Raw genomic sequence first — 25,250 nt, forward strand, 5'->3', positions numbered from 1 at the left:
GGAGTGAGTCCAGTGCAGGGCTGTGAAGATGATTAAGGGCATGAAGTGTGCAACTTAGGAGCACAGTGTGAGGGAGCTGGGGCTGTTCAGCCTGTAGTAGAGCAGGCTTGGGGGTGGTCCTACAATGTTTATGGATACCTAATGGGATGAAATGGAGAAGAGGGAGCCAGGCTTCTCAGTGGTGCCCAGTGACAGGACAAGAGGCAATGGACTTAAACTGAAATACAGGTGATAAATAAGAAAAAAAGTCATTGAGTTTTTTAAGTGGTGAGGGTGGTCAAGCACTGACACACGTTGTCCAAGGAGGAGATGGATTCTCCATCCTTGGAGATGCTCAAAACCCACCTGGATATGGTCCAGAGCAGCATGCTTTAGCTGACTCTGCTTGAGTTAGCCTAGATGATCTGCAGAGGTCCTTTCAAAGTTCAGCAATCTTGAGATAATCTCCAAAACAAAGTGATGACAGCAAACTTTGTCAGCCTCAAGCCAGAATGAACATCTACTTCAAACCAGGTTAAGGCATAGTGACCTTGAAGTTTGTTTTTTCGATTTATTTTGGGCTTCAGTGTCAAACAAAATTTAGGCATATGGTCACTTTCATCCCTGAAATAGAGAAGCGTGGTTTTGTTCATTATGAAAAGCATGAAGGATTGGCAAAAAAAAAGTGTTACGGAAGAATGGGAAGCAGAATATCTCTTAAGTGGCAGCAAGGATAAAGCTGAGTAGTTTTGATACATTGGTTATGAAATATCATAATATTACTTTTGCAATAATAAACCATATGGTTCATTGGATGCTATTTTCAGTTCTGTGTTTACATTACTAGTAAATTACAGGCTGTTCTGTAGAAACAAACAATTCAGGACACAAGTGAGACTTTTTCTTAAAGGCAATATAACTATTTCACAAATTTTAGAGTAGATCTGATCTTTCGAACTCTGCTTTTCTTAAACGTTGAGTAAGGACTAGTGATACCATTATATGCACTTTTTTAAAGCAGGGTTTAAAGATGTTTGGAAGAAAGATGGCAAATTTTCTTTTGAAAATTCAGTGGTTCATACAGACAGAAGTTACAAGCACAGGTCTGTTCCAAATTGCATAGTAAACCTTTTTGGTAACTTTGTATAACTCGGAGTGGACCTGTTCTAGTGCCTTTTTACCTGCTCGGTAAAGTACTTGCCACAGGAAGTCTAGCTTGTAACAAGACTTCAGATTGGTCAATTTTGGTTTAAGATGAGGGTTCTGTGGTCAATATTATCTTTTAAGGAACTAGAATTCTTGCCCATTCAGCAAGAACCACAGCGTTAGTTATTTAAACTAGAACAGGAACTTCTCTGTACCCAGGAAGAGTGTAGTATGCCAGTGGTCACAATCAGTTGGTGGAGGAAAGCTTGCAGGATTTGTAGAGGCAGCGATTTACGTAAATTAAAGGTAGATGAGCTGTCTGCAGTATGAAGAAAGTGTTCAGTTTCTAATGAACTGGTTTAAGCCCCAAGGAAACTGAAGATAGATAGAGACTAAAGATAGTCTTACTAGTCAGAATGTCTTACCTGCTGATATTTCTGTTTTACAAGGTGGGGGTGAGGCCTTAGGTGGGGGTGAGGATGTATTATGGTTGCATAACTTTAAATAAACACACGGCTTGATCTGCTCAGTTATCAGCCTATATGACTAAATCAGCTGTTGTTCAGAGTGCAGAAACTAGAATTGGTACAGATGCTGAAAAAGAGCTCTGTGTGTGTTTAAAATATCCATTATTTTTCGCAACATCCCATGCAGAAATAAATTTGTCACTTGTAACGGCTTGAAAAGACTCTTTACCTAACAGCATGTTTTTAAAAAAAATTGCAATATTAATCTCTCCTTAACCCATTATACACTAAAAGTTCAAATGTCGCTTCTGATTTTAGTTGTGTGTTGAATGAAGTCCGGCACAAATGGATGCTATTTACAGATGATCTTATTAAACTTGTACATTGTAATTTTTTAGTGTGCATTTTTGTTATCTTTGTATGCACATCCATCTCTATTGTACAAAAACTTCTTTGCTAATTCAAAATATTTATCTAGAAGCAACAGAGGAAGTGTCACTGGACAGTCCAGAGAGAGATCCAATACTTTCACCAGAACCTACTCCTGCAATCACTCCTGTAACACCTACTACCTTGGTAGCTCCCAGAATGGAATCGAAAAGTGGAACAGTCCCTGTGATTTTTGATAGATCCAGAGAAGAGGTACGCAGTAAACTTCTAAATTATGGAAATGTCTTGTTTGTTTTTTGAATTTTTTTTCTTCTTTTAAAATGACAGTTTCTAAACGTTGACTCAGGAGATCATCTTTTGCTAAGGGGAAGTATGTAAAAGAAAACCTATTCTGTTTGTTTTGCATGTAAAGTTTAGTAATAAATCTGACTTATGAAAGTACCATAACAGTTCATTACTTAGGTGATTGTATTGGAGATCTGTAGTGTAAGGAGTAAAATGTTCCATTCTTTCAGAATAGGTACTGTAAAGTGTGTGTAGGAGCAAGCTGCGAGCTTGATACAGGAGAAATGTTCGTGATGTATAATCACAGAATGGTTTGGGCTGGAAGGGACCTTAAAGATCATCTAGTTCCAACCCCCCTGCCATGGGCAGGGACACCCTCCACTACATCAGGTTGCTCAATGCCTCATCCAGCCTGGCCTTGAACACATCCAGGGGTGGAGTATCCACAGTTTCTCTGGTCAGCCTGTTCTGGTACCTCACCACCCTTGTAAAAAATTTCTTCCTTCTATCTAGTTGAAATCTCTCCTCTTTCACTTTTAAGCCGTTGCCCCTTGTCCTATCACTAAACACCCTTGTAAAAAGTCCCTCTCCAGCTTTCCTGTAGGCCCCCTTCAGGTACTGGAAGGCTGCTAGAAGGTCTCCTTGGAGCCTTCTCTTCTCCAGGCTGAAAACCCCCAACTCTCTAAACCTGTCTTTATAGTAAAGGTGGTAACTCTAACTAGCATGTTACAGGTTTCATTCAGCTTGGATTTCTGAAACGGTTGTTAATGGGAAATGAAGGAGATGGTTGTTAGCATTGTCTTTCTTGCTAACAAACAGCCGAGGCTATTAACACTGCTGTTTACATTTGGTGTTCCATTCAAAGCCTGGGCATTGCCGAATGCCATTCATTCTGGAGTGTTCTCTTAATAGTGCCTCTGCTGAATGAGTTTGCAAACAAGACTTGCTTGTGACTCAATGATAGCTGCTTCCCCAGGTAGATAAGGTGGCATTTTGTTCTGTTTTTTCCCCCTTCAGCCCTAGTACACTGTTCCTTCTGCCATGGTGTTTAAGATCTTTGTTTTCATCAAACTTCTGTATAGTACATGAAAGATTATGAAATTGTGCATGATTAGAGCTCAGGCAAATGTCAGAAAATTCTCTTATTTTTCCCTTCCCAAGTTCTTCTGCTACAGATACCATTAATAAAAAGAAATATCTGTCCTTTGATTAGAGGTATGTGGAAACATTGCAAATGAGAATGGTTTTTGAACCATAGTGTCTGCTGGCATTCGAGGAGATACAATGAACATATTCCTAAGATAAATATTTACTAAAAATTTTGAGGCCAAGTCCTGAGGAAAGGCTGTCATACTAAAAGCTTTTGCAGGAAGGCTTAAAACTAAGATAATAGAAGCATAGAATCATTTAGCTTGGAAAAGACCTTTAAGATCATCAAGCCTAACTGTAAACCGAACACTGCCAAGTCCATCACATGAAATTTGTCGCAATGGCAGTCAATGTTAGAAATTATATTCACTTAACGTTGAATGGTGGGTCTGCAAGCGTTTTCTAATTATACAAACGTACTGACTTTTCCTCCTTCCTCTATACCCTTGTCCTTGTAACCGTACGTGATATGAATGCACACCACCTTGTTAAAACATATGACATATCTTTTTCCTAGATTGAAGAGGAAGCAAATGGAGATTTGTTTGATATAGAAATCAATGTATCAGACCCAGAGAAAGTTGGTAAGTTCATTGAGCCTAGTAAGTCAGATGGTAGACTATCTTGTCCCTTGAAGACTGTTCTGAGACTTTAGCGTCATTTCTAATTCAGCTATCTTTTGGCAGTTTTTAGTATCTAAATGGAAAGCTATTTAATGTATATTTTGAATCAGAAAGTGCGTGGAGGGATTAAACTAACTTGCCTTAGGATAAGTATCTTAATTTTCTTACAGGAGATGGCATGAATGCTTATATGGCATACAGAGTAACAACAAAGGTAACTAGTGCAACAAATATTTGCAGATAACTTTGTATCATAGCTAAGTAAATAGACCAGTAATTCATAACAATTTTTTTTTTTAAGACATCACTTTCCATGTTCCACAAAAATGAGTTCTCCGTTAAAAGAAGATTCAGTGATTTTCTTGGCTTGCACAGCAAATTAGCAACAAAGTACATGCATATTGGTTACATTGTGCCTCCAGCGCCAGAAAAAAGCATTGTAGGTAAGCGTGGTTCCTGTAAGATTGAATTTAAGCATGTCATTTAAGTACTGTAATACAAATTAAGTATTCTAATACCTATTGGGCTTGTCAAATAAATACTGTCTGCACAAATATTACTTAGAGTTTATCGTGGTCCAAACTATCAATTATTTTTCGTGTTCTCAATTTTAAAAAAGTTCAGGTTAAATTGCAAAGATATGTACTGGCCTCTTCCTAACTCAGACCAGTGTTGATAATAAGAAGGGCATTTGTGTTAATACATGGCCTTCTGTTTCTTATCTATCATTCTTTCTTCTCTGTTGCCTTTCAAGAGCTGATTAGTCTATCAAAGCAAAGACATTAAATGTAAGTTTATTTTTAACTTGTGTTGTTAAGAGTTGCCTGCAATATTCAGAGCTTCATATGTACTCCCATCTCTCTAATACTTCAGCCTGTTTCTTTTGGTCATAGTGAATGATAAAACCTCTAGTTAATTCTTCAAAGTTCTAATTCAGAAAACACTTTTGAGTGATGCTAGTCTTCATGAATGCCTTGAAGCATCAGATCCTTTCTTCATGAACTAAGAAGCATGCCTGATCCATTAAGGCAACTTCTAGGTTTGTGAGCTCTAAGTAGTAGAAGTTCTTTCAAAACAACTAAACATCTAAAACAGTAAAACCTGTTGAAATCTTTTGGCTTGCACTTATGAATGAGTGATTGGACTTTAGAAAGCTGTTTGGTATGTAGGGAATGCAGGATTATTTTTTTTGGTAGTCTAGTCTGTAAAGCTAATCAGAGCAGCAGCTTTTCATATAAGTAGAAATAGGCAGATTGAGTAGATGTAGGCAGCAGAAAGCTTGGGAAACTCATGCTTTTAATTCTGTGAAAAGCACTGCATTTTTCAGTCTCTAATTTGATCTGAATTTTTGATAGTTCTTCAAAGTAATGTATGATTCTGTAACAACCAATTGTTCGTGTTATAAAAATAAATTTAATTACAAATGCTAACAGGACTTATAAAAATGGAATGAGGCTTCTAGTCATGTCTGCTGGATGATACAACATTTAAGGCATTTATGACAGTGTGCAATTACGTGGAAATGTAGTACTTGCATCACAGTCAAATTCATCTGTAAGACAAAGCTTGGACTAGATGCAAGGTACCACTTGAACAAAACCAGCACAAATACTGATGCACCTGGGAGTGTGTAAAATGGTGGGACGTGTTGCAGTGTAAGCAAGCACTGGCTGTCACTTCAGATCCTGTATAGAGGCTTTGTTAAGCTACACATAAGTTGGGAAAAGTCACATACTATGTAAGACATTATCCAAAGAGCATGAAACTCCCACATTAAGGTAGAACTTCAGTGCACAGGTGGTATTTAGTTCTCTCCAATGATATGTAGCTGTACATTTCTAATTCTGGAGAAAAGAATGGATTTTAGGCAGATTTTAAAATGAGACATCTTAAAGCAGAGAGCGGGCAAAACAGCTGAAAATAGGATGACCTATTGTGTTTGCATCACACGGGTATTTTTAAAGTCTTAGTACTAAATATCATATATTCAGTGTTACGCATGTGTATTGTACAAAAGTCCTTTGTCTGTTCATTCTGTTACACTGTTGATAACGCCTGCAGTTTTAAGCGCCAGCTTTATTATGATGGCAGGTGAGAGGGACTGGCATTTCAGACCTTAGCCACAAATTCAAATGGTCAGTTACTGACTGTGGAACAACAGGATAAAACTGAGTCAGTAGTTAGCTGAAGTTGGACATTCATCCAAACAGTGTCACTACTTACGTAAGTGTGTTGGAAAATCATGCTTTCTGTTTTTAAGAAAATAGTCTATTAAGTCATGGATCCTTTCCGGTGAAGGATTAAGAGCTCTTGGCCTACAGATACTGCCTTTACACTTGCGTTTGAATAGGCTTATATTAGCAGAGAAAGAAACCTGACATGGTATCTGGAAATAACAGTCAATATCACAAGTTAGGAAATTCTCATATTGGTAATTTGATTACATACTCAGTTTTTTCCCCTATGAACTTCTGTTGCTGTCAAATGTGAAGGATCTTTTGTATTAAACTACAGCATTTCATGCTTTCTGCAGTGAAACATTAACAAGTAGTAGCACTGCAGTGCAAAAAGATGTCATGTGAATTGCCTCACCTTTGTTTGACTACGTTAATCTTTGTACTTAAAGACATACTTGATTTTAAAGATAAATTTGTGGATTTACATAACGCTACAGTTGTGTAATATACCTTTGAAAAAGATGCCAATTGGATGTGTTTTCATCGTGTTACAGAGAAGGGAAAAACTAAGGCCTCACTGAGAGGTTAAGGGTCCCTTCTTGTTCCTGTAAGGAAGCTGTTTGTCCCCTCTGTGGGTTACTGTGTGAAGCTTCTAAAGCCAGAAGGGAGATCGGGTGAGGAACAACTTTGGGAACTGTTGACCTAGCAGGTCACAGAGTACATGTTCAGAATCTCAGACTTAGAACTTACAGCTGGCGAAGCACAGAACTAGCAGAGTGGGAATACACTACAGGTAGAAATGAGATCTTTGGACTGTGTCATATACCTCTCCTGGTGTTTTAGGAAATAAGAATAATTATGAGTGTTCAGTGTTTCATGGTGTTTTTTATAAGACTCAGGCTCCTAAACTCTCTAAATTTGGGTCTTTAGCATGAAAAAATATTGACCTCAGTCTGACAGAGTTCTTCTGTTACTGAGGTTGAATGTATTTCCCATACCACGACACATCAGTAACTGTGGCTCACCTGTCATAGTTTTTTGGGCAGAGGAAGCGATGTAAAGCTGAGTACATTTTGTTCTGCTGATTGTATTCTTCATTCAGTTTGCGTACAGAATTTTCAGAGCTGGTTAGTTTGCCTTAGTTGATTAAACAACTCTTAGGTTTAGAACTTACCAATATTTTCATTCTCTTGTATTTTTAATAAGCTTACCAATTAATAGATTTATAATGAGATTTATTTTCCTATTCTGCTTTATTTGGGCAACTCTTTTCTTCTTCTGAACATGAATGATCAGACTCTGATCTTCATTTTGATTGTCTTCATAAATGCAAATCAAACTACTTTTGTAGGACTTTTAGTGACAATTAATGTATTACAGGAAATTTCGTAGGGCTACTTCCACAAAACCATGCAGCGTGCAGTGCTGATGTTTTTGCTGTTCCTGTGTAGTGTTTTGCATTGTAATTTGACTTAATTGCATAAACTTAAGTGAGCTTTATCTTCTAATCACATCATCATTTATTTATGATAAAATAAAAATTAATATGATGCCATTTTCTTCAAAGGCATGACCAAGGTTAAAGTAGGCAAGGAAGATTCTTCATCTACTGAATTTGTAGAGAAAAGAAGAGCAGCTCTTGAAAGGTAAGGTAATGTATGTATCTAACTAAAACTTGTTTAACGTCAGAATGACTTGTAATATACTCTTGTAATATACTACACGGGCTCCATAATGAGGTCTGGGCTGTCTCTGCTTACATGGATTCTGGAAGCTGTATGCAGCCACCAAATTTTTGTGTAGAAATGGAATAATTGCCATTAATAATGGGAAATATAGCCTGATTCATAAAGAGGATTATGGCTAAGTCTTTTCAAACTGGTTAGTGTTTAAAATTGAGATTGCAGAGATCCAGTAAGTAAAACTTTACCTGTTTACTTAGGCATTTTGAGTTTAAGCAATTAAGGCACTTCAGCAGTATATCTGTTTCTTAGAAAATCAACTGTTGGGCAGGGAGGCAGGTGAAAGAGACCTTCAGTCCCTTGAAAGTAAAATAGTTTTCTGACAGCTTACAGTACATTGATGTGACTAGCTGAATTTTGGTGTAAGAGGTACTGGTTCTCTGTCACCCAGCACTGATATGCAACTAATATTGTTCAAGTGTCTTTGCCATGGAAGAGTACCGTCACTGAAATACTGTGTCATTTTCCCCTGTTGACATGGCTAGTAAAGCTTGTAGAAAGTAAGTGGTAGAACTTACACAAGTATACAGCCTTAATTTTGCTGTGATTTTATAATATGCCCATTGCTGTGATGCAGTTGCATCATATGAGAACAATACACCATGTGACAGTTTCAGTTAATCTAGAGAATTGAGGAAAGACAAACGTTTTAAATTGTATGTTAAAAGACCTGTCTAACAGATCATGTACGAAGGTCTTGAACTTCTGGAGTTCCACAGCCAGTCTTAAACAAAAAATATCTCTTCAGAATCCTGATGATAATCTTTCCATTTCCTGAGAAACACAAGAACATCTGAAACTATTCTGAACTTCACAATACTGATAGGTTGTTCTGTCTTAGTTACCTCTTACTGAAAATTGTCAGGTAGCTTAACATTTGCCACTTAAAATTGCACCCAGAAGTTACTGAAATTGTTCTGTCACCTGGCATGAAACTGTGAAACACATTCTGGTTATACAAGAAGTCTACTGCTAAAAGAGTGGTGCTGTGAGATAAGGAGAAGACTTGGAATAACAGCTGGGATTAGAGTAACTTGGCTTAGATAACTGAAGAGATACTTCCACACAACTTTAGGTCTCTGTCTGTATAGAGATGACTAGTTTCCCCCTTGGTCGCTCACTTGAACAACAGAAGTAGGATTAGAAAAAGTTTTAATTCATAAGCTTGTGTGCATGCCGCTTTTTCATGTATTTGTTAAAGGAGTTACACTAGCGTACCACTTCTAGTGGATATTGAGCACTCCTCCCATATTGAGGAATGGACTCCTCAGGACTTTTGATAATGTTGAGAAGGCTTCAAAGTATATTCCATTTGTTTTATTCAGAAAGACTATGAATATCTTGTCTGACCAGGAGCAACTTTTTCATCATGCCAACTTTAGCTGTCTTTTCCTTTCAGAATCGAAAAGGTACATTCCTACTGAGGTGTTCAAATGATATTTAGAGTCAGTGGTTCTGTTGCTCTTGCCTAAACCTGATGAAAACGTATTAATGTTCCTCAGAAAGTCAGACCAAGGAAATCTGCTTCAATTTTCTTTTTGAGCCGAGAACTATGGGGAAAGTGGGCAGGAAAGCAGTGTACCTTGTTACTGGAGTTCACTAAAATTTATACTCTGGAATAGTGAACTTATGTACTACAGGTCTGCCTACCAGATGTCCTCAAGCACATTGCCACTTGTCTCCAGTGAAAATGTTAGAAATCACCCTTGGAGAAAAGGCAGAATCCCTTGGATTCTCTAGCAGTCGATTTCTAAAGAAAAATCTCATTTTTTGCTTGCCGCATTCAGTTGTACTTACCTCTGAGTATGGAAGAAGAAAGGAAAAGTTGAGGAATCTAATGTAAAAAGTAGTTTCACTACAACCCTTAGCTTCTTTAAGAATAAAAATAAGGATCTGGTGGCCATCTCTAATGGGGGATGGAAAAAATACATAACATTTACAATATCAATATACTCAGATTTTCCGTTAAAAATCCCAGCCAACATCACTTTCTAGGACAGCTTCTAAAGCAATTTATGAATGTAAAGGGGCTGCTCTGGTACTTCACAGCTGAGACTTAAGCAAAACTAAAGCTTTGCAAAAAGTGGAGTGTGCCATTGACAGTATTCTGTCACTGCATCTTAATTGGCTGTCATGGTTTAGCCCAGCTGGCAGCTAAGCCACCACGCAGCCGCTCACTCACTTGTCCCTCTTGGTGAGGTGAAGAGGAATAAAATGTAACAAAAGGGCTGAGAGTGGAGATAAGAACAGGGAGGGGTCACCGACCAACTATGGCCCCGGGCAAAACAGACTCAGCTTGGGGACAGATCAGTTTAATTTGTTAACAGTTACTTCAGAGACGCTAACAAGAAAAAAAGCTAGACCTTAAAAAGACCTTCCCCATACCTCCCTTCTTCCAGTCTCTACCTTTTCCCCCAGGGGGACAGGGAATGGGGAGGTTGCAGGTGAGTTCATCACATGCTATTTCTGCTGCTCGTTTCTTAAAGGAGGAGGACTCCTCATACTCTTTCCTCTGCTCCACTGGGGACTCTCCTCATGGGAAATAGTCCACAGACTTCTCCTACATGAGTCTTCCCACAGAATGCAATCCTTAACCATCAGATTGCTCCAGTGCAGGCTTTTCTTATGGAGCCACGGCTTCTTAGGGCTCAGCCACCCACTCCAGAGTGGGGTCCTCCACAGACTGCAGATGAATCTCTGCTTTGTCATCAGCGTCCAGCAGCGTAAGGGGTCCTTCCCACAGCAACCGTTCTCTATGACCTCCTTCAGGCACAGGCATCTCTGCCCAAGCATGGGCTTCTGCATGGGCTGCAAGTGGATCTCTGCTCCACTGTTAATCTCCATGGACAGCAGGGGGACCGCTTGCCATATCACCATGAGCTGCAGGGGAATCTTAGCTCCAGCACACCTCTTCCTGCTCTATCTTAACTCACCTTGGTGTCAGTGTGGCTGTTTCTCTCAGGTCTCAGTTGTCTCTGCTGCAGCTGCGCGGGGCCTGTTGAACCTTGGTAGTCCTGGCAGGATGAACTCCACCCAGCGGGTGCCTTGGGAGCAGGGTACTTGGGAGCTCTCCACGCTGTGCCACTGTGGCCATCTCCAGTCAGGTGGTGGCAGCCCAGCGTGGGCAGTTGCCTGCGTGGGAGGCCAGGGGGCCAGCCCCCTGCTTCCCCCCTCTCTTCACTGTAGGTCCAGCCTGATTCAGGTTCCTTTGTCCCCTTAAACAGGGTATTTGCAGAGGTGCTGGTTGGCTCAGCCCTGGCTGGAGAGGATGAAGAGTCCGACCTGGCCAGAGACCAATCTGTCCACTTTTGGAGCCCAGGGAGCTTTTTAAAGATTGTTACAGGGGCTGTCTCTGCAGCCCATCCTCTGCTACCAAAACACCATCACATTGCCAATGTGGTGGGTTTATAACACATATGTTCTTGTATTCCTTTGATCTTTTGAGGTACTAGGTTTCTGTAAATCATTCATGTACGCATCAGACACTTTCTCTTAATATGTAACGTTACAATTGGTTATGACAAACAGCAGTCTTTAGCGGAAGAATACTAATCAAAACCAACAGGTTTTAGATCTAAGCAGAAACACAAGAAAATTGCAAAGGGAAGGAGTTGCATCAATTTGGGTTTTTCTTTTTTGGGGGAGTGTTTTTGTGTATGTATGTATGAGGCCTTTAGAACTAATATGAGTTGAAGGCTTTAGTCTAGCCAAGAAATAAATAGTTCATACTTAGAACATAATCAGCTCACTTACCAAAGATTTCATTTAATTTTCAAATTCGTCAGCCAGAATTATCTGTAACAAAAAGTCTGTCCACTGCACCGTACAAGAATGTTTAAACAAGCTCATCTATTTTTTGTGGTGTAAATTGGCTGTTATTAGAGAAGGAGGACTTCACCCAGGTGTTGAAAATATGAAGTATAATATTTTACCACTGTGCAATACACAGTTATGGCACATCCCACCTTAAGGAGTTTCTGGTGTAAACAAACTGTGTTAGAAACCACTGCACACACCTTTGGTGTGTTATGTTGTGCTACGGAGTTCATGGGGCTGCATAACTATCATAGAATCATAGAATGGTTAGGGTTGGAAGAGACCTCAAAGATCATCTAGTTCCAACCCCCTGCCATGGGCAGGGACACCTTCCACTACACCAGGTTGCCCAAAGCCTCATCCAACCTGGCCTTGAACACCTCCAGGGATGGGGCATCCACAACTTCTCTGGGCAACCTATTCCAGTGCCTCACTACCCTCAGAGTGAAAAATTTCCTTCCTATATCAAATCTAAATCTGCCCTCTTTCAGTTTAAATCCATTGCCCCTTGTCCTATCACTACACGCCCTTGTAAAAAGTCCCTCTCCAGCTTTCCTGTAGGCCCCCTTTAAGTACTGGAAGGCTGCAATAAGATCACTCCGGAGCCTTCTCTTCTCCAGGCTGAACAGTCCCAACTCTCTCAGCCAGTCTTCATAGGAGAGGTGCTCCAGCCCTCGGATCATCTTTGTGGCATTCCTCTGGACTCGCTCCAGCAGCTCCATGTCCCTCTGGTGTTGGGGACTCCAGAGCTGAATGCAGTATTCCAGGTGGGGTCTCACGAGAGCAGAGTGGAGGGGCAGAATTGCCTCCCTCGACCTGCTGGCCACACTTCTTTTGATGCAGCCCAGGACACGGTTGGCTTTCTGGGCTGCAAGTACACATTGCCGGCTCATGTTGGGCTTCTCATCAACCAGCACTCCCAAGTCCTTTTCCTCAGGACTGCTCTCAATCCATTCTCCGCCCAGCCTGTACTTGTGCTTGGGATTGCCCCAACCCATGTGCAGGACCTTGCACTTGGCCTTGTTGAACTTCATGAGGTTCTCACAGGCCCACTTCTCCAGCCTGTCAAGGTCCTTCTGGATGGCATCCCTTCCCTCCAGCGTGTCCACAACACCACACAACTTGGTGTCATCTGCAAACTTGCTGAGGGTGCACTCAATCCCACTGTCCATGTCGCCAACAAAGATGTTAAATAGCACCAGCCCCAGTACTGACCCCTGAGGAACACCACTCGTCACTGGCCTCTACTTGGACATTGAACTGTTGACCACAACTCTTTGAGTGCGATCATCCAGCCAATTCCTTATCCACCGAGTGGTCCATCCATCAAAACCATGTCCTTCCAATTTAGAGACAAGAATGTTGTGTGGGACAGTATCAAATGCTTTGGACAAGTCCAGGTAGACGATGTCAGTTGCTCTTCCCCTATCCATCAATGCTGTAACCTCATCATAGAAGGCCACCAAATTAGGCAGGATTTGCCCTTAGTGAAGCCATGTTGGCTGTCACTAATCACCTCCTTATTTTCTATGTTCCTTAGCATAATCGCCAGGAGGATCTGCTCCATGATCTTGCTGGGCAGAAGTGAGATTGACTGGCCTGTAGTTCCCTGGGTCTTCTTTTTTTCCATTTTTAAAAATGGGGGCTGTTTTTCCCTTTTTCCAGTAAGTGGGAACTTGAGCAGACTGCCACAACTTCTGAAATATGATGGATAGTGGCTTAGCAACTTCATCTGCCAGTTCCCTCAGGACTCGCGGATGCACCTCATCAGGTCCCATGGACTTGTCCACCTTCAGGTTCTTTAGATGGTCTCGAACCTGATCTTCTCGTGCAGTAGGCGGTTCTTCATTCTCCTAGTCCCTGCCTTTGCCTTCTGTGACTTGGGCTGTGCAACTGAAGCTCTTGCCAGTGAAGACTGAGGCAAACAAGTCATGGAGTACCTCAGCCTTCTCCATATCCCGGGTAGCCAGGTCCCCCGTTTCCTTCCGGAGAGGGCCCACGTTTTCCCTAGATCTCTTTTTATCACTGACATATCTATGGAAGTTTTTCTTGGTGCCCTTGATGTCCCTGGCCAGATTTAACTCTCTCCGGGCTTTAGCTTTCCTAACCTGATCTCTGGTTGCTCAGACAATTTCTTTGTATTTTTCCCAGGCTACCTGTCCTTGCTTCCGTCCTCTGTAGGCCACCTTTTTGTGTCCGAGTTGGTCCAGGAGCTCCTTGTTCATCCATGCAGGCCTCTTGGTGTTCCTACCTGACTTCCTCTTTGTTGGGATGCACCGCTCCTGAGCTTGGAGGAGATGATCCTTGAATATTATCCAGCTTTCTGGGGCCCCTCTTCCCTCCAGGGCTTCATCTCATTGTACTTGACCAAGGAGATGCCTGAAGAGGCCGAAGTCTGCTCTCCTGAAATCCAGGGTAGTGAGCTTGCTGAGCACCCTCCTGGCCTCCCTAAGTTCCAGGGTTTGTGGCAGCCTTACTGGAGTAAGGATTTGGTGAATGTTTCAACAGTTTAGTGGCCTAGCTTGTAACTCTGTGTGGGACTTAGCCTAAGCATTTGTTGGAGGAAGGTGACAGAATGCATAAATTTAGTTTGAAGAGTCAGCGGAAAGGCAAAGGATTGAAGGGCGTGGAAATGGAATGATCAGCTGACCCTTTAGAGGTAACTCTTAAAAGTGTTCAAGCCCTATTACATAGAGAGGTTATATGCTGCATTGTACCTATTCTTCAGGTGAAGGACACTTTCCAATGCTTCCAGGCACATGAAATCTGTTTTGTTATCTAATATTTTCATTTTTAAAATTACAGGTATCTACAACGAACAGTGAAACACCCAACCTTGTTACAGGATCCAGATTTAAGACAGTTCTTGGAAAGTTCTGAGGTATTTAAGTTCTCTTGAGTTCTTGTATTTGTTTCTAGCTATGGTAACCTACAAAGCCATGTATTCTCTTTGTATAAAGACTTGATCTCCTAAATTCATATGAAATCAATTTGGATTGTACTCTTCATGGGACGGAATGCTAGAGGCTACTTAGGTAATGGTGTGCCTCTTATAAAAATTAAGAGTAGTAGTGACGAAAAGCTGTTTGCTGTCCAGTGACTTCTCAAGCAAGTTGGTTTGTCCAGTTCTGAGTGAAGCTTGTTATACATGGTGAAAATCCATAATTGATGTTACTGATTGTTAAGTAAGATCAGGAAATAAACTGGCTTGAAAGCAGCTGTCTTGCCTCTAGGAGTCCAACTTAAAGTTTGTTGGTAGGATAATGTGAAAACGCCTGGCTGCTGGCCAGGCTAGATGTTTTGTGAATAGAGGACTGCAGTCAGACGTGATATCGATCTGTCACCTTTCACAAAATTAATTGTATTGCTAAAGATACATAATATCTTTTTATAAATGTGCATAGTGGATTGACTGTAATACTGAACTGTCTTTCAGCCACTGTCAATGTCTTAGTTATACTAATAAGTCACAGAGACCTCACTACTGACAAAAGCATTGTTGATAGATAACTTACAGTGGATTTGTCAATGCTGCTGACAGACGAAACATCACACACAGGGTAAATGGTCTGACATAGGGGCCACCTTGTATGGCATGTGCAGACTAGCCTGAATAATCATATCAATTAAATTTAAAGCTTGTTAACTGACCCCCGAGGATTTCTAAGTACGTAAGTGAATACACGGGTTTTTTTGATACGCATGAGATAGGTTTTCAAATCTGGCCTATATTGAAAAGCAAAAAGACATCAACCTTTCATAATTGGCACACAGTGCAAATCTTGCATTACAATTAAATATTGGACAGAATTTCTTTCATCTAATTTGTTGTAAATTTAAGCTCTTCTGTTCCTGTAGTGGTACTTTGTTCTCTGTAGTGTATAGGTGGCTAGTAAGGACCTTTGGCTAGTTCATAATAATTTTGGACAAGTGGGTTGTTTGTTCCATTTAAATGTAAAGATGTAGAAGAAAAGTAAATAGTCTATATTTTTAAGTTTTCCTCCTGAGAATGTAAAGGTAGCAAATCTGAGAAATTAGATTCTACTATATTGAAACACATAGGAGTAAAGAAAACACTATATCCTTTTCTTTCCCCCTTGTGCCCAGTTAAACCTCCATCCTTTTAACCAGTCTGTTTGCCCTTATTTGTCATTCAATTCCAGCTGCCGAGAGCGGTTAACACCCAGGCTCTGAGTGGAGCAGGAATATTGAGGATGGTGAACAAGGCTGCCGACGCTGTCAACAAAATGACAATCAAGATGAATGAATCGGATGCAGTAAGAGCTGATTTTTTGGCTTGAATAATGAGACGAATTAATGAGCCTCAACAATTGCATTTTCAAGCTGTAGAAGTAGAAAATGGGTTATTAATTTGCTTATTGGCTTGAATTCTTAGCTGTATCAGTTGACCACCCTGGCAGTACATGGATAATTTGCTTCTTTAAAACCAGAAATGTTGTTGGTAATCTAATTTGTAATGCTTGACTCTTTCATCTTTTGTCAGTGGTTTGAAGAAAAACAGCAGCAATTTGAGAATCTGGATCAGCAACTTAGGAAACTTCATACTAGTGTCGAAGCATTAGTCTGCCACAGAAAAGGTAACTTTACTTTTATGTGGCTGCATAAACTGAAGTGCTTAGAACTGTAGGAAGTAGTGATGAAACAGGAGCTCAGTATGTCAGAGTGCTGAACTAATTAAGAGTTATACATTGTAATTTATTGCAAAAATCTTCTAATTGTACCTTTTCGTTTAAACTACTCTAGCGTTTTTGTATACCTGGTTTTAATCTTCATTTTAAGCAGAACATCTGTCGTTCTTAAAGTCACTACATTGATTTAGCATAATTTTTTTTCTTGCAGAGATTCAATACCATACGCACCAAGTGACTTTACTACAGTAGGCATCTATAAATGTATCTCTAGGTCTCAAGGCAAGAGTCGTTTCCTTCTGAACAAAAAGTGGCTGCATAAATCCATTTAAACATCTTTTGGTTCAGTATTGTTCTGCTAACTGAGTTTAAATTCTTAAACAGGAATTTACTATTCTTAATTTGGTCCACATAATGACACATCATCCAGCCACTTTCATTTCTGGAAAGTTAAGTAGTCTCAGAATATGAGCTTTTGGGTTACTTACTTTAGAAAGAAGCAAAGCCTGTAAGTTTATATTTGAATCACCTGTGCTGCTGTTTTGTCAAAAGATTGCTTTCAATCAGATGATTTAAAAAAAAAGAAAACAAAACAAAAACAACAAAAAAAACCACTGAGACTTTGATTTGTAGTTCAAGTAAGTCCATAAATGTGCCTTCTGACACTACTCTATTATGTTAATATGTGGGGTCACCTTTCAGCTCTACACTTTCAAAAGTATGTGAATGTCATAAGTTGCTTTCCCGTAACTCTATGAGGAATTACTCTCTGTAATGGAAAATTGGAGTGTTAATTTACTGTTGATTTGACACCTGCTCATAAATTGGAAAAAGTTGTCTTTTTTTTTTAGAGAGAGTTATGTTCAAATTGTAAGGCTTTTAAAAATCTGAAGACGTTTTGCTTCTACAAACATATCTGCTGTTCTGATGATTATGCAGAAGCAGCACAATTGCAAACAAACCTGCACTTTTAATCCTGAAGCAATTTGGATTAAACATTTGTTCAAAGGTCCTTCATAGGACTTAACTTTGTACAGAATGACTTACCTGGGATTTGATGAGACAATTGCCCTAGTATTTGTTAATAAATAAGCTCAAAACTTTATCTTCATAGATGCCAGCCATGCTTATATGTTGTTTTTTTTTTTTTTTTTATGACATGTCAGAATGTGGCAGTACATTACAGTATGCACAGTTAAAGGTACTTTAGTCAATAAAACAGCCTAACAGAAATAAATTCCGCTCATGGGAGTGGTGGTTTTGTGAAATAGTCTGGTTTTTTCTCCACCTTAACTGCATAGAACAACTGTGCTATAAACCTGTTAAAATTGTTTTGAATTTGCTCTGTAGGTGACTTGGCTTTTGTTTTGAGGGCTTGCCTTTTCTCTAAGCTAGGCAGTTGGATATTATGGAAGTGACCATTTTTTCTGTGTCTTTTGCTGGACAAAGTAGACATGACATCAACAGGCTCAGCGAAACATTTACTGATGGATAGTTTTTTGTGGAGGAGTTTTTCCTCCTAATTGTGGTTTCATTGTGATCTTTTTGTGTATTGTATCCTCAGCTTTAGGAAATACAGCTTATATTTTTCAGTTGATGAAGTTAGGGTTGAAATAGGGCAGAGTTCTCTTTTCCATGATCTATGCTGGAGAGTAACATAACAAACTAACTGCATTGTACTGAACATTTCTTCGGTATTTCAGAGCTTTCAGCCAACACAGCTGCCTTTGCTAAAAGTGCTGCCATGTTAGGTAACTCTGAGGACCACACTGCTCTATCTAGAGCTTTGTCACAGCTTGCAGAGGTTGAGGAGAAGATAGATCAATTGCATCAAGAACAAGCTTTTGCTGATTTCTATGTGTTCTCAGAACTGCTTGGTGATTACATTCGTCTCATTGCTGCGGTAAAAGTGAGTACTACTAGGGAAAATACTGATTTTTGTGTTTAAAGTCACATTCCTGAATTCATAGATTTAGGATAAATGATTGTGTGCGTTTACAGATGTCATAACACAGTTAAGACTTAAGTTTTTGCCTGAAGTTCTAGCGGAGTAGAATGAATTCATCTGTGATCCAGTGATGAAAATGATTGTGATCAAAAATGGGAATGGATTAGCAATATCCAGACAAAATATATACAGTGAACATCATCAACTTTGAGTAGTACTAATTGTGCACAGTATTTGGGGACACCATAAACTACTGTGTCTAAGCATTCTGTACTTGTTTTTTTTCAGGTTACTTATTTTTACAGTATGCTTATACATTTTCGGGAACATAACTTGGTTGTATTTGGCAGATAGCCAATCGTTTCTGTAAATAAGAAACAAATACGATTTATGGATGTACATCTCATTAAAGAAATATTCAGTTTTGGTGTATAAGTCATGCTGCACAGCATAATTAGGTTTTGACATGGGAAGGAGGTGTCTGTGAATTTTATCCAGAAATATCATTGACCTTGCCAGGTTGTTGGGAGTATATATTTTCCTTTTTATTTTAATTTCCTTTATTTTTATTTTTTTTAATATGTATACTTTAATTGTCCTACCTTAGTCCATTGCTAACAAAAATGTATTGCTGAGCATGCATGTAATCCGTTTGCATGAAAAGTTCACTGAAATCTACATTTAGAGAGTATTTGCATAATAGAGCATTTTGTAGTAGTTGTTTTGGTAATGTTTTGATGAAATGAGGAATATAAAATGGTTTGGGGCACTAAGGTGTCTGTTCTGAAAAGGCTTCTTGAATACGCTGTTATTTGTGGAAAGTATTGAGCTGTCCACGCACGCTGTCAAATGAAATGCAAGAAGACGTGGTAGACACAGTGAGGTATCTTTCAGTATACTTGTTCCAGTTTTATCCAGAAGTACCTTTTCATACTAGGAAATTAGATAGCTCTAACAATTCCAGTTGTTTGATAAATTTTTCTGTCCTTACAGGGTGTGTTTGACCATCGAATGAAATGCTGGCAGAAGTGGCAAGATGCTCAGGTCACTTTACAAAAAAAACGTGAAGCTGAAGCAAAGCTCCAGCTTGCCAACAAACCTGATAAATTGCAGCAAGCTAAAGATGAGATAAAAGAGGTAATGTTATCAAACATTATTTTGGAGGTCAGACTTTCTGCATTAACACATTCATTCTGCATTAATGCACTACTTTATACCATTTTTATTTACAAATCACTTACACGTTTGCTGTTTTCCATATTTGCTGAAATTGTTAAAAGGAATTTATTTAAAATATTAAATGTGCGCTATTACTACTTGTTGTAAGATCTGTAAGGCAGTTCATACTGTCTCTACAGAGTCTTGGGAGATGGGAGGAGGGGAAAAATATAATATTAAATGATGCTTTTAACTATTAACAGATCACTTGGGTAGGCAGAGGAGCATCTCTTGGCTTCTAAAGCTAAAATCCAGCTAAGACAACTAATGGAGAACTGTTCTCATGTTTTGCTTAATTATGCAGCATATCTACCCATATATATATATATATGTATGTATATATGGTGTAATTTCAGTAAAAATAAATCTAACATGTTGAAGTGTCGTAATTTATACGCTTTTTCTATCATGCTTCACTAAGGAAATTGAAGAGGTAGGACAACTTAATTATTTCACATTAATATGTGCAGCAGTATTATAATTATGCAGCAGTGTTCTCCCATTAATTAACGGGAGATCATCATTGTAGATTTCAAGCTCTCCTATGCAGTTACTTTGTTTGGCTTCCTCATTGATCACTAACCACATGCTGCTTTGTTCTTTCTGCCCTTCCATGTATTTTGCATATGGTGTTGAAGTTACTCATTTAACTTGGCTTTCTTTTTCTTAAAAAAGGCCTTATACTTGGAAAACTTTGTGTCACTCTTGTGTGACCATGTTCTTGCTGGTTGCCTCTCTTAATTCACCCATCCATCCACAATACAAGTGAGCTGGAACTCCTAGTTAAAAACACTTCCTCAATATTGGAGTAGTAGGAAATACTCAAGTGATACTTTCTCAGTCCCCATATTAAAAGAATTAATTATGTTGTTCCTGAAGGATTTGTTTTTCCTATTTTATTGGATGATAGAGAAGATTGTTAGTAAACCCACAATTTGAATGTGCTGATTGAAAGTTATTGCTGCCATTGAAGTATGTTCAGAGTTGCTCAATTCTGTAATACTAGCCCTTCTGGCAGAGGAATTGCAAAGTGGAAGCCTACAGAGCTTGAGCTTCATCCATGCCTCAGTTGTTTTTTGCAGATAAAAGGCTGTAGAACAGCCCTAGAAACACCTTACTGAACAAGGAGAAATTTCTCCTTGCCAGAAACAGTCAGATGGCAAGCTATTACCTAGTGATCATACGTATAGGACCTGGCATTTGGGCATGGTGGAATTGGGCTGTTGGATCCATTAGGTCTGCAGAGGCTTTTGCTGAAGTCTCGGGTACCTTTAGTTGCTGTGGTAGGAAGGCACGGGCAGTCTTAATCTTCCTTTTCCTTGACTGAGTTTTTCTAATGTTTCAGTTATTAGATAACTCTTCAGGATGTTCTTCGTCGAAGGACATCATATTATGACTTCCTGCATAGCTTCATAATTTATATCTGAAAAGGCAATAAAGGGACTCTCAATAAATATAAACTAAAAATATACATACACAGATATTTATTGGAACATAGATGATGTTCATCTCATATCACAAGAATAACTTGACGCTGCACCACACAATGCTTTTGTGAATAAATAGCACCACTGGATTGCTAACAGGAATATACTATATTGAAGTATGTTGCTTCCCTGCTGCCTTTTTCTGAGGAAGATAAGTTTTACTGGATGCATTTGCTCCCATGAAACAGTTGATATGTTGAGATGAACAGATACAGTTGCATTTCAAATATCTGCTAGCCTGCGTGCCTCCGAAGTGTGAGGCCGATAGCTTTTTTTCACAGTATATCTATACAGATAGCTTAAGTTTAACAATATAACAGGTGTGTAAAAGCAGTTATAAGGTAATGTAGATGATGATGATGATCTCTCATTCTATAGGTGGATGTCTTTTACCATAAACTAAGAAGAAACATAACCTAGTGTCCTGTATTGTTACATGAATGCCACTGTCCCAAAATGGCAAAACCCCACAAGCAACATCACTTCCACTGAGTGTTCCTTTTGTGCTCTTCTTACCTGCAATAACTTTTCTACTCCTGATTTCTATGAAAGCAGTTCCCACTGAACAAGAAAGCATGTGTTTTGGCTTGCCTAGGCAATCATAGGATCATAGAATCACAGAATGGTTAGGGCTGGAAGGGACCTTCAAAGGTCATCTAGTCCAACCCCCCTGCAAGGAACAGGGATATCTCCAACTAGATCAGGTTGCTCAGGGCCTCATCCAACCTGGCCTTGAACGTCTCCAGGGACGGAGCATCCACAGTAAACACATCCTCAATAGCTTGTCATCTGCAACAGAAATATGGTAATCATATCTCTAGATCGCCATAGGCAGAGATGAAGATTTAATCATCTCTTCTGGGATTATGAAAATACAGGGAACTAACCTTTAAGAGTCTTCCACACTTGATTGGACAGGTAGTCACAGAAAGCTTACAGGTTAGTTTGTAAATGTAATAGTGGGTAAAGCTTTAGAGATCCTTTTTCTTTTCTAAAGAATCTTAAAAAAACCCGTTGTGTTCCTTAATAGCAATACTAAGATAGTTTTACATTCCATCTACAGATAGCATTACCTTAGAGATACCATTGTTTTAACTGCTCCAATGACAACCTATTATACAAATTGTTACTTTGAAATTGTTATTGTAGGACTTTCTCTTAATTATGCCAAAAAACCAAATAGGTCCTTCTCAGCTCTTGAGTGACTACCACTAATGTACTAAAAAAAGTTCAGATACTGATAGACTGACGGGGCAACATAAAGTCTTACGTCTGTATGTCTTTCCTTTGCCAGTGGGAGACAAAAGTTCAGCAAGGGGAAAAAGATTTTGAACAGATCTCCAAAACCATTCGCAAGGAAGTGGGAAGATTTGAGGCATGTATAATTTTGTCCACATAAATGACAGTCTTACTTTACTTGAAATGTCAATATTATCTAAAATTGATTAAGACATTAATGTGCCATAATTTATTTATTAACAGAAGGAACGAGTGAAAGACTTTAAAAGTGTTATTATCAAGTACTTAGAGTCGTTAGTGCAAACACAACAGCAGGTAAGATAAAATTTAAGTTTTGTACAAGTTAATATTTAATACGTTCCTGATTAGGTTAGTTAAAAAAAGACAGACTCTAAGTATATCAGTTTCTAAAACATGAAGAACCACTTCTAGTCTGTACTGTACTCAAGAATAACATAGTAATTGCAGTCTCCCAGCTATCACTATGCTCCCTTGCACAGCTCTAATTCAGGGAAGCAAGGGAGAAGCTTCCTTGAGGGATATGGGTGAATAGAGGATCTTGTCTTCTCATTCTGAAATGGAAGTAATACTTTCACTTGTAGCTTGGAGTAAATTGTAATGAATATGTACTTAAGACTTGAGTACTTAAATGTTTATTGCTCTTTTTAAAAAGTATAAAATATTATTGACTATTGTAAAACAGTTTCCAGCGACTCAGAAGTAGCCCTCGTTCCCGAAAGTGTGTCTGGATTCTTTCCTTTGTTCATTCCAGGAATATAAGCCTCTGGCTTAGTTTAATTAAAAAAAAAAATAAAAATTAGTGGTACCCTTAGAGGTAAGAATAGCAAACTGAGCTATATAACTGTGTTGTGTAGCATTGTGCTCAATGAGTGGTAACAACTCTGTTGCTATGAGCCTATTTGTGTATTTATCACTTGTATTTTTTTCTTGCATTATGTAATAATGTGAGTGGATAATGAGAAGCGCCTATGTTCTTACTTGTGTGGTAGCGACAAGTTTACCACAAGAGGAGAAAGGTATATGTGTGTTCTTTTCCAGCATTTAGTACTTAATAGTGAGTGTTTTTCCCTTCTCTTCAAGCTAATAAAATACTGGGAGGCATTCCTACCAGAAGCTAAAGCCATCGCCTAAAAGAAGAATATTCCAAATGACAAGAAACTCTGGATGTTTGTCCTGGATAAAACTAAATTCCACAGTGAAATCACTTAAATCATCCAAATAAACCACTATATATTTTATGAATTAACATGTGGCTTTTTTTATATATTCTACAGCATTTTATTAACAAGCTGCATGTCCTGACCCTCTTTGAAGTGGACTGTGGCATGATGTTCTGCAATACATTGCTGAATTGAACACTATCATGTCTTAATACTTGCACTGAAACGTGCACTGCAAGGCCAGAAAGCTGATATTTTTGTTCTTTACAATACAATGTTCTGTAGTACATTTACCTGATCTTTATGAAACAAATTTATTGCATTGATTAATGTTCACTTAAACATTCCTGTACAAAATCATGTTTTTGTGATTACAGTAATAAAGGGATGTACCTTGTGAAACATTAAACACTCCGGTTTTGTGTCTGTAGATATTTACTGTTGTTCTTAGAAGTAGCACTTAGAACAAACTGAGATTGCATCAAAGGCAGAAACAACATTTAGCAAAGAATGCTAGAGATGGTATTAAAAGATCCACAAACAAGTATTTGTGGTAAACTATTCTGTTTTTTAATTCCGAGTCTTTGTTACAGGTATTCTTTTCACCTGAAGTTATCACTGCCTTGGTAGACTGTAATGTGTTAATATTCATAGGGTCAAAAGACTGACATTTGGGCAACAGACAGGCATAAACCAAAATCTCTTCCAAGTATTTTTTACAAAGCTTCTGAAGGGTTGAGATCACCTGCATAGTCAAATACTATTGTCCTGCTGGACTGGTAAATTTCATCGGTGTCTTCAGTGGTCTCAGGATACAAAAAGAAAAAATCTTCCAGTAATTCTGGTAGTGAGGGAGAAAGAAAAGTAGGTGATTCAGCTGAGTGCAAGCTAGTTTTAAGGTACTTGGATTTTCTTGAGTAGAAAATACATTCACAGGGACTAGTTATATCTTCTATAAGAAATCAGAGCAGCTAAACACTTTTCTGAAAAACACAATATTAACATAGGACATACTACTATGTCATTTTAATGACATACTGAGCTTGTCAATGGCATGTATTAATATTAATGGGAGGTATTAACAAATTTTAGACAAATGTTAACCATATACAAGAGAAGCTGTTGATTTCAGCTAATCATAAGACTGCAGGATGAACCCATGAATTTTTATTGTGTGTAGTCAAGCATAAAGAAACACTTCTATTTCCGAACAGAATAGAAGCCTAAATTCAGCTGGAAGATCATACGCTCTGATTTGTGCAACAAAATTACTGTAAACTTTCCAGATTGGTATCTCCTGTGGTTTCTGTATAGAGTGCTGGTGTTCAGTATTTCTAGGAATTTTCAAGGGAATTAGTACAGAAATTGTTATTTTAAAAAGATGTTTATCAAGCCTTTACCAAGTGTCTTTTAAAATGGTGAAATGCTAAAGCCTTAAGCTTGTAATACTTTGTGCATCAGTGTTTGAGTCATTTAGCTTATAACTGCTTTCTGAAAAGCTCGAGTATGCACCAGGCTTATGGTGAAGACGTTGATCCTAGGCATAACATTCTACTTCGGCTTGCATGGTGCTAATGAAAATTGACCAATAGCTCAACGTTAAACTTCAGATTTGTTCCAGTGAGAGTGAAGTGAAAGTGGGTACTTGCAGAATTAAAGATTCCACTTGGACATGCAGAGCTCAAAATGGGTAAACATATACTTTCATGATCTCCTGTCTTTAAGTATTTAATTCAATTTTCTTAACTGTTGAT

General features: G+C 38.8%; 1 protein-coding gene across 3 annotated transcripts in view; it reads left to right on the forward strand.

Moving 5' to 3' along the window:
- SNX2 (sorting nexin 2) overlaps positions 1-23,905 on the forward strand; it is a 40,030-nt gene extending 16,125 nt beyond the window's left edge. Inside the window, exons 3-16 of one of the 3 annotated variants that reach the window (XM_086628837.1) lie at positions 2,071-2,234; positions 3,934-4,000; positions 4,210-4,253; positions 4,341-4,482; positions 7,784-7,862; positions 14,580-14,655; positions 15,938-16,051; positions 16,279-16,372; positions 18,127-18,332; positions 19,365-19,508; positions 20,011-20,022; positions 22,371-22,451; positions 22,559-22,630; positions 23,417-23,905. In XM_086628837.1, coding sequence (XP_086484963.1) covers positions 2,071-2,234; positions 3,934-4,000; positions 4,210-4,253; positions 4,341-4,482; positions 7,784-7,862; positions 14,580-14,655; positions 15,938-16,051; positions 16,279-16,372; positions 18,127-18,332; positions 19,365-19,508; positions 20,011-20,022; positions 22,371-22,451; positions 22,559-22,630; positions 23,417-23,467 — 1,346 coding nt within the window. In that variant the 3' untranslated portion in view covers positions 23,468-23,905. The remainder of the gene's footprint in view (positions 1-2,070; positions 2,235-3,933; positions 4,001-4,209; positions 4,254-4,340; positions 4,483-7,783; positions 7,863-14,579; positions 14,656-15,937; positions 16,052-16,278; positions 16,373-18,126; positions 18,333-19,364; positions 19,509-20,010; positions 20,023-22,370; positions 22,452-22,558; positions 22,631-23,416) is intronic. The other 2 variants (XM_086628836.1, XM_086628838.1) reach the window with 2 other exon arrangements.
- Positions 23,906-25,250: the final 1,345 nt, after the last annotated feature.

This window comes from Tauraco erythrolophus, chromosome Z (assembly GCF_009769465.1).
Source record: "Tauraco erythrolophus isolate bTauEry1 chromosome Z, bTauEry1.pri, whole genome shotgun sequence".
NCBI classification, from domain to species: domain Eukaryota; kingdom Metazoa; phylum Chordata; class Aves; order Musophagiformes; family Musophagidae; genus Tauraco; species Tauraco erythrolophus.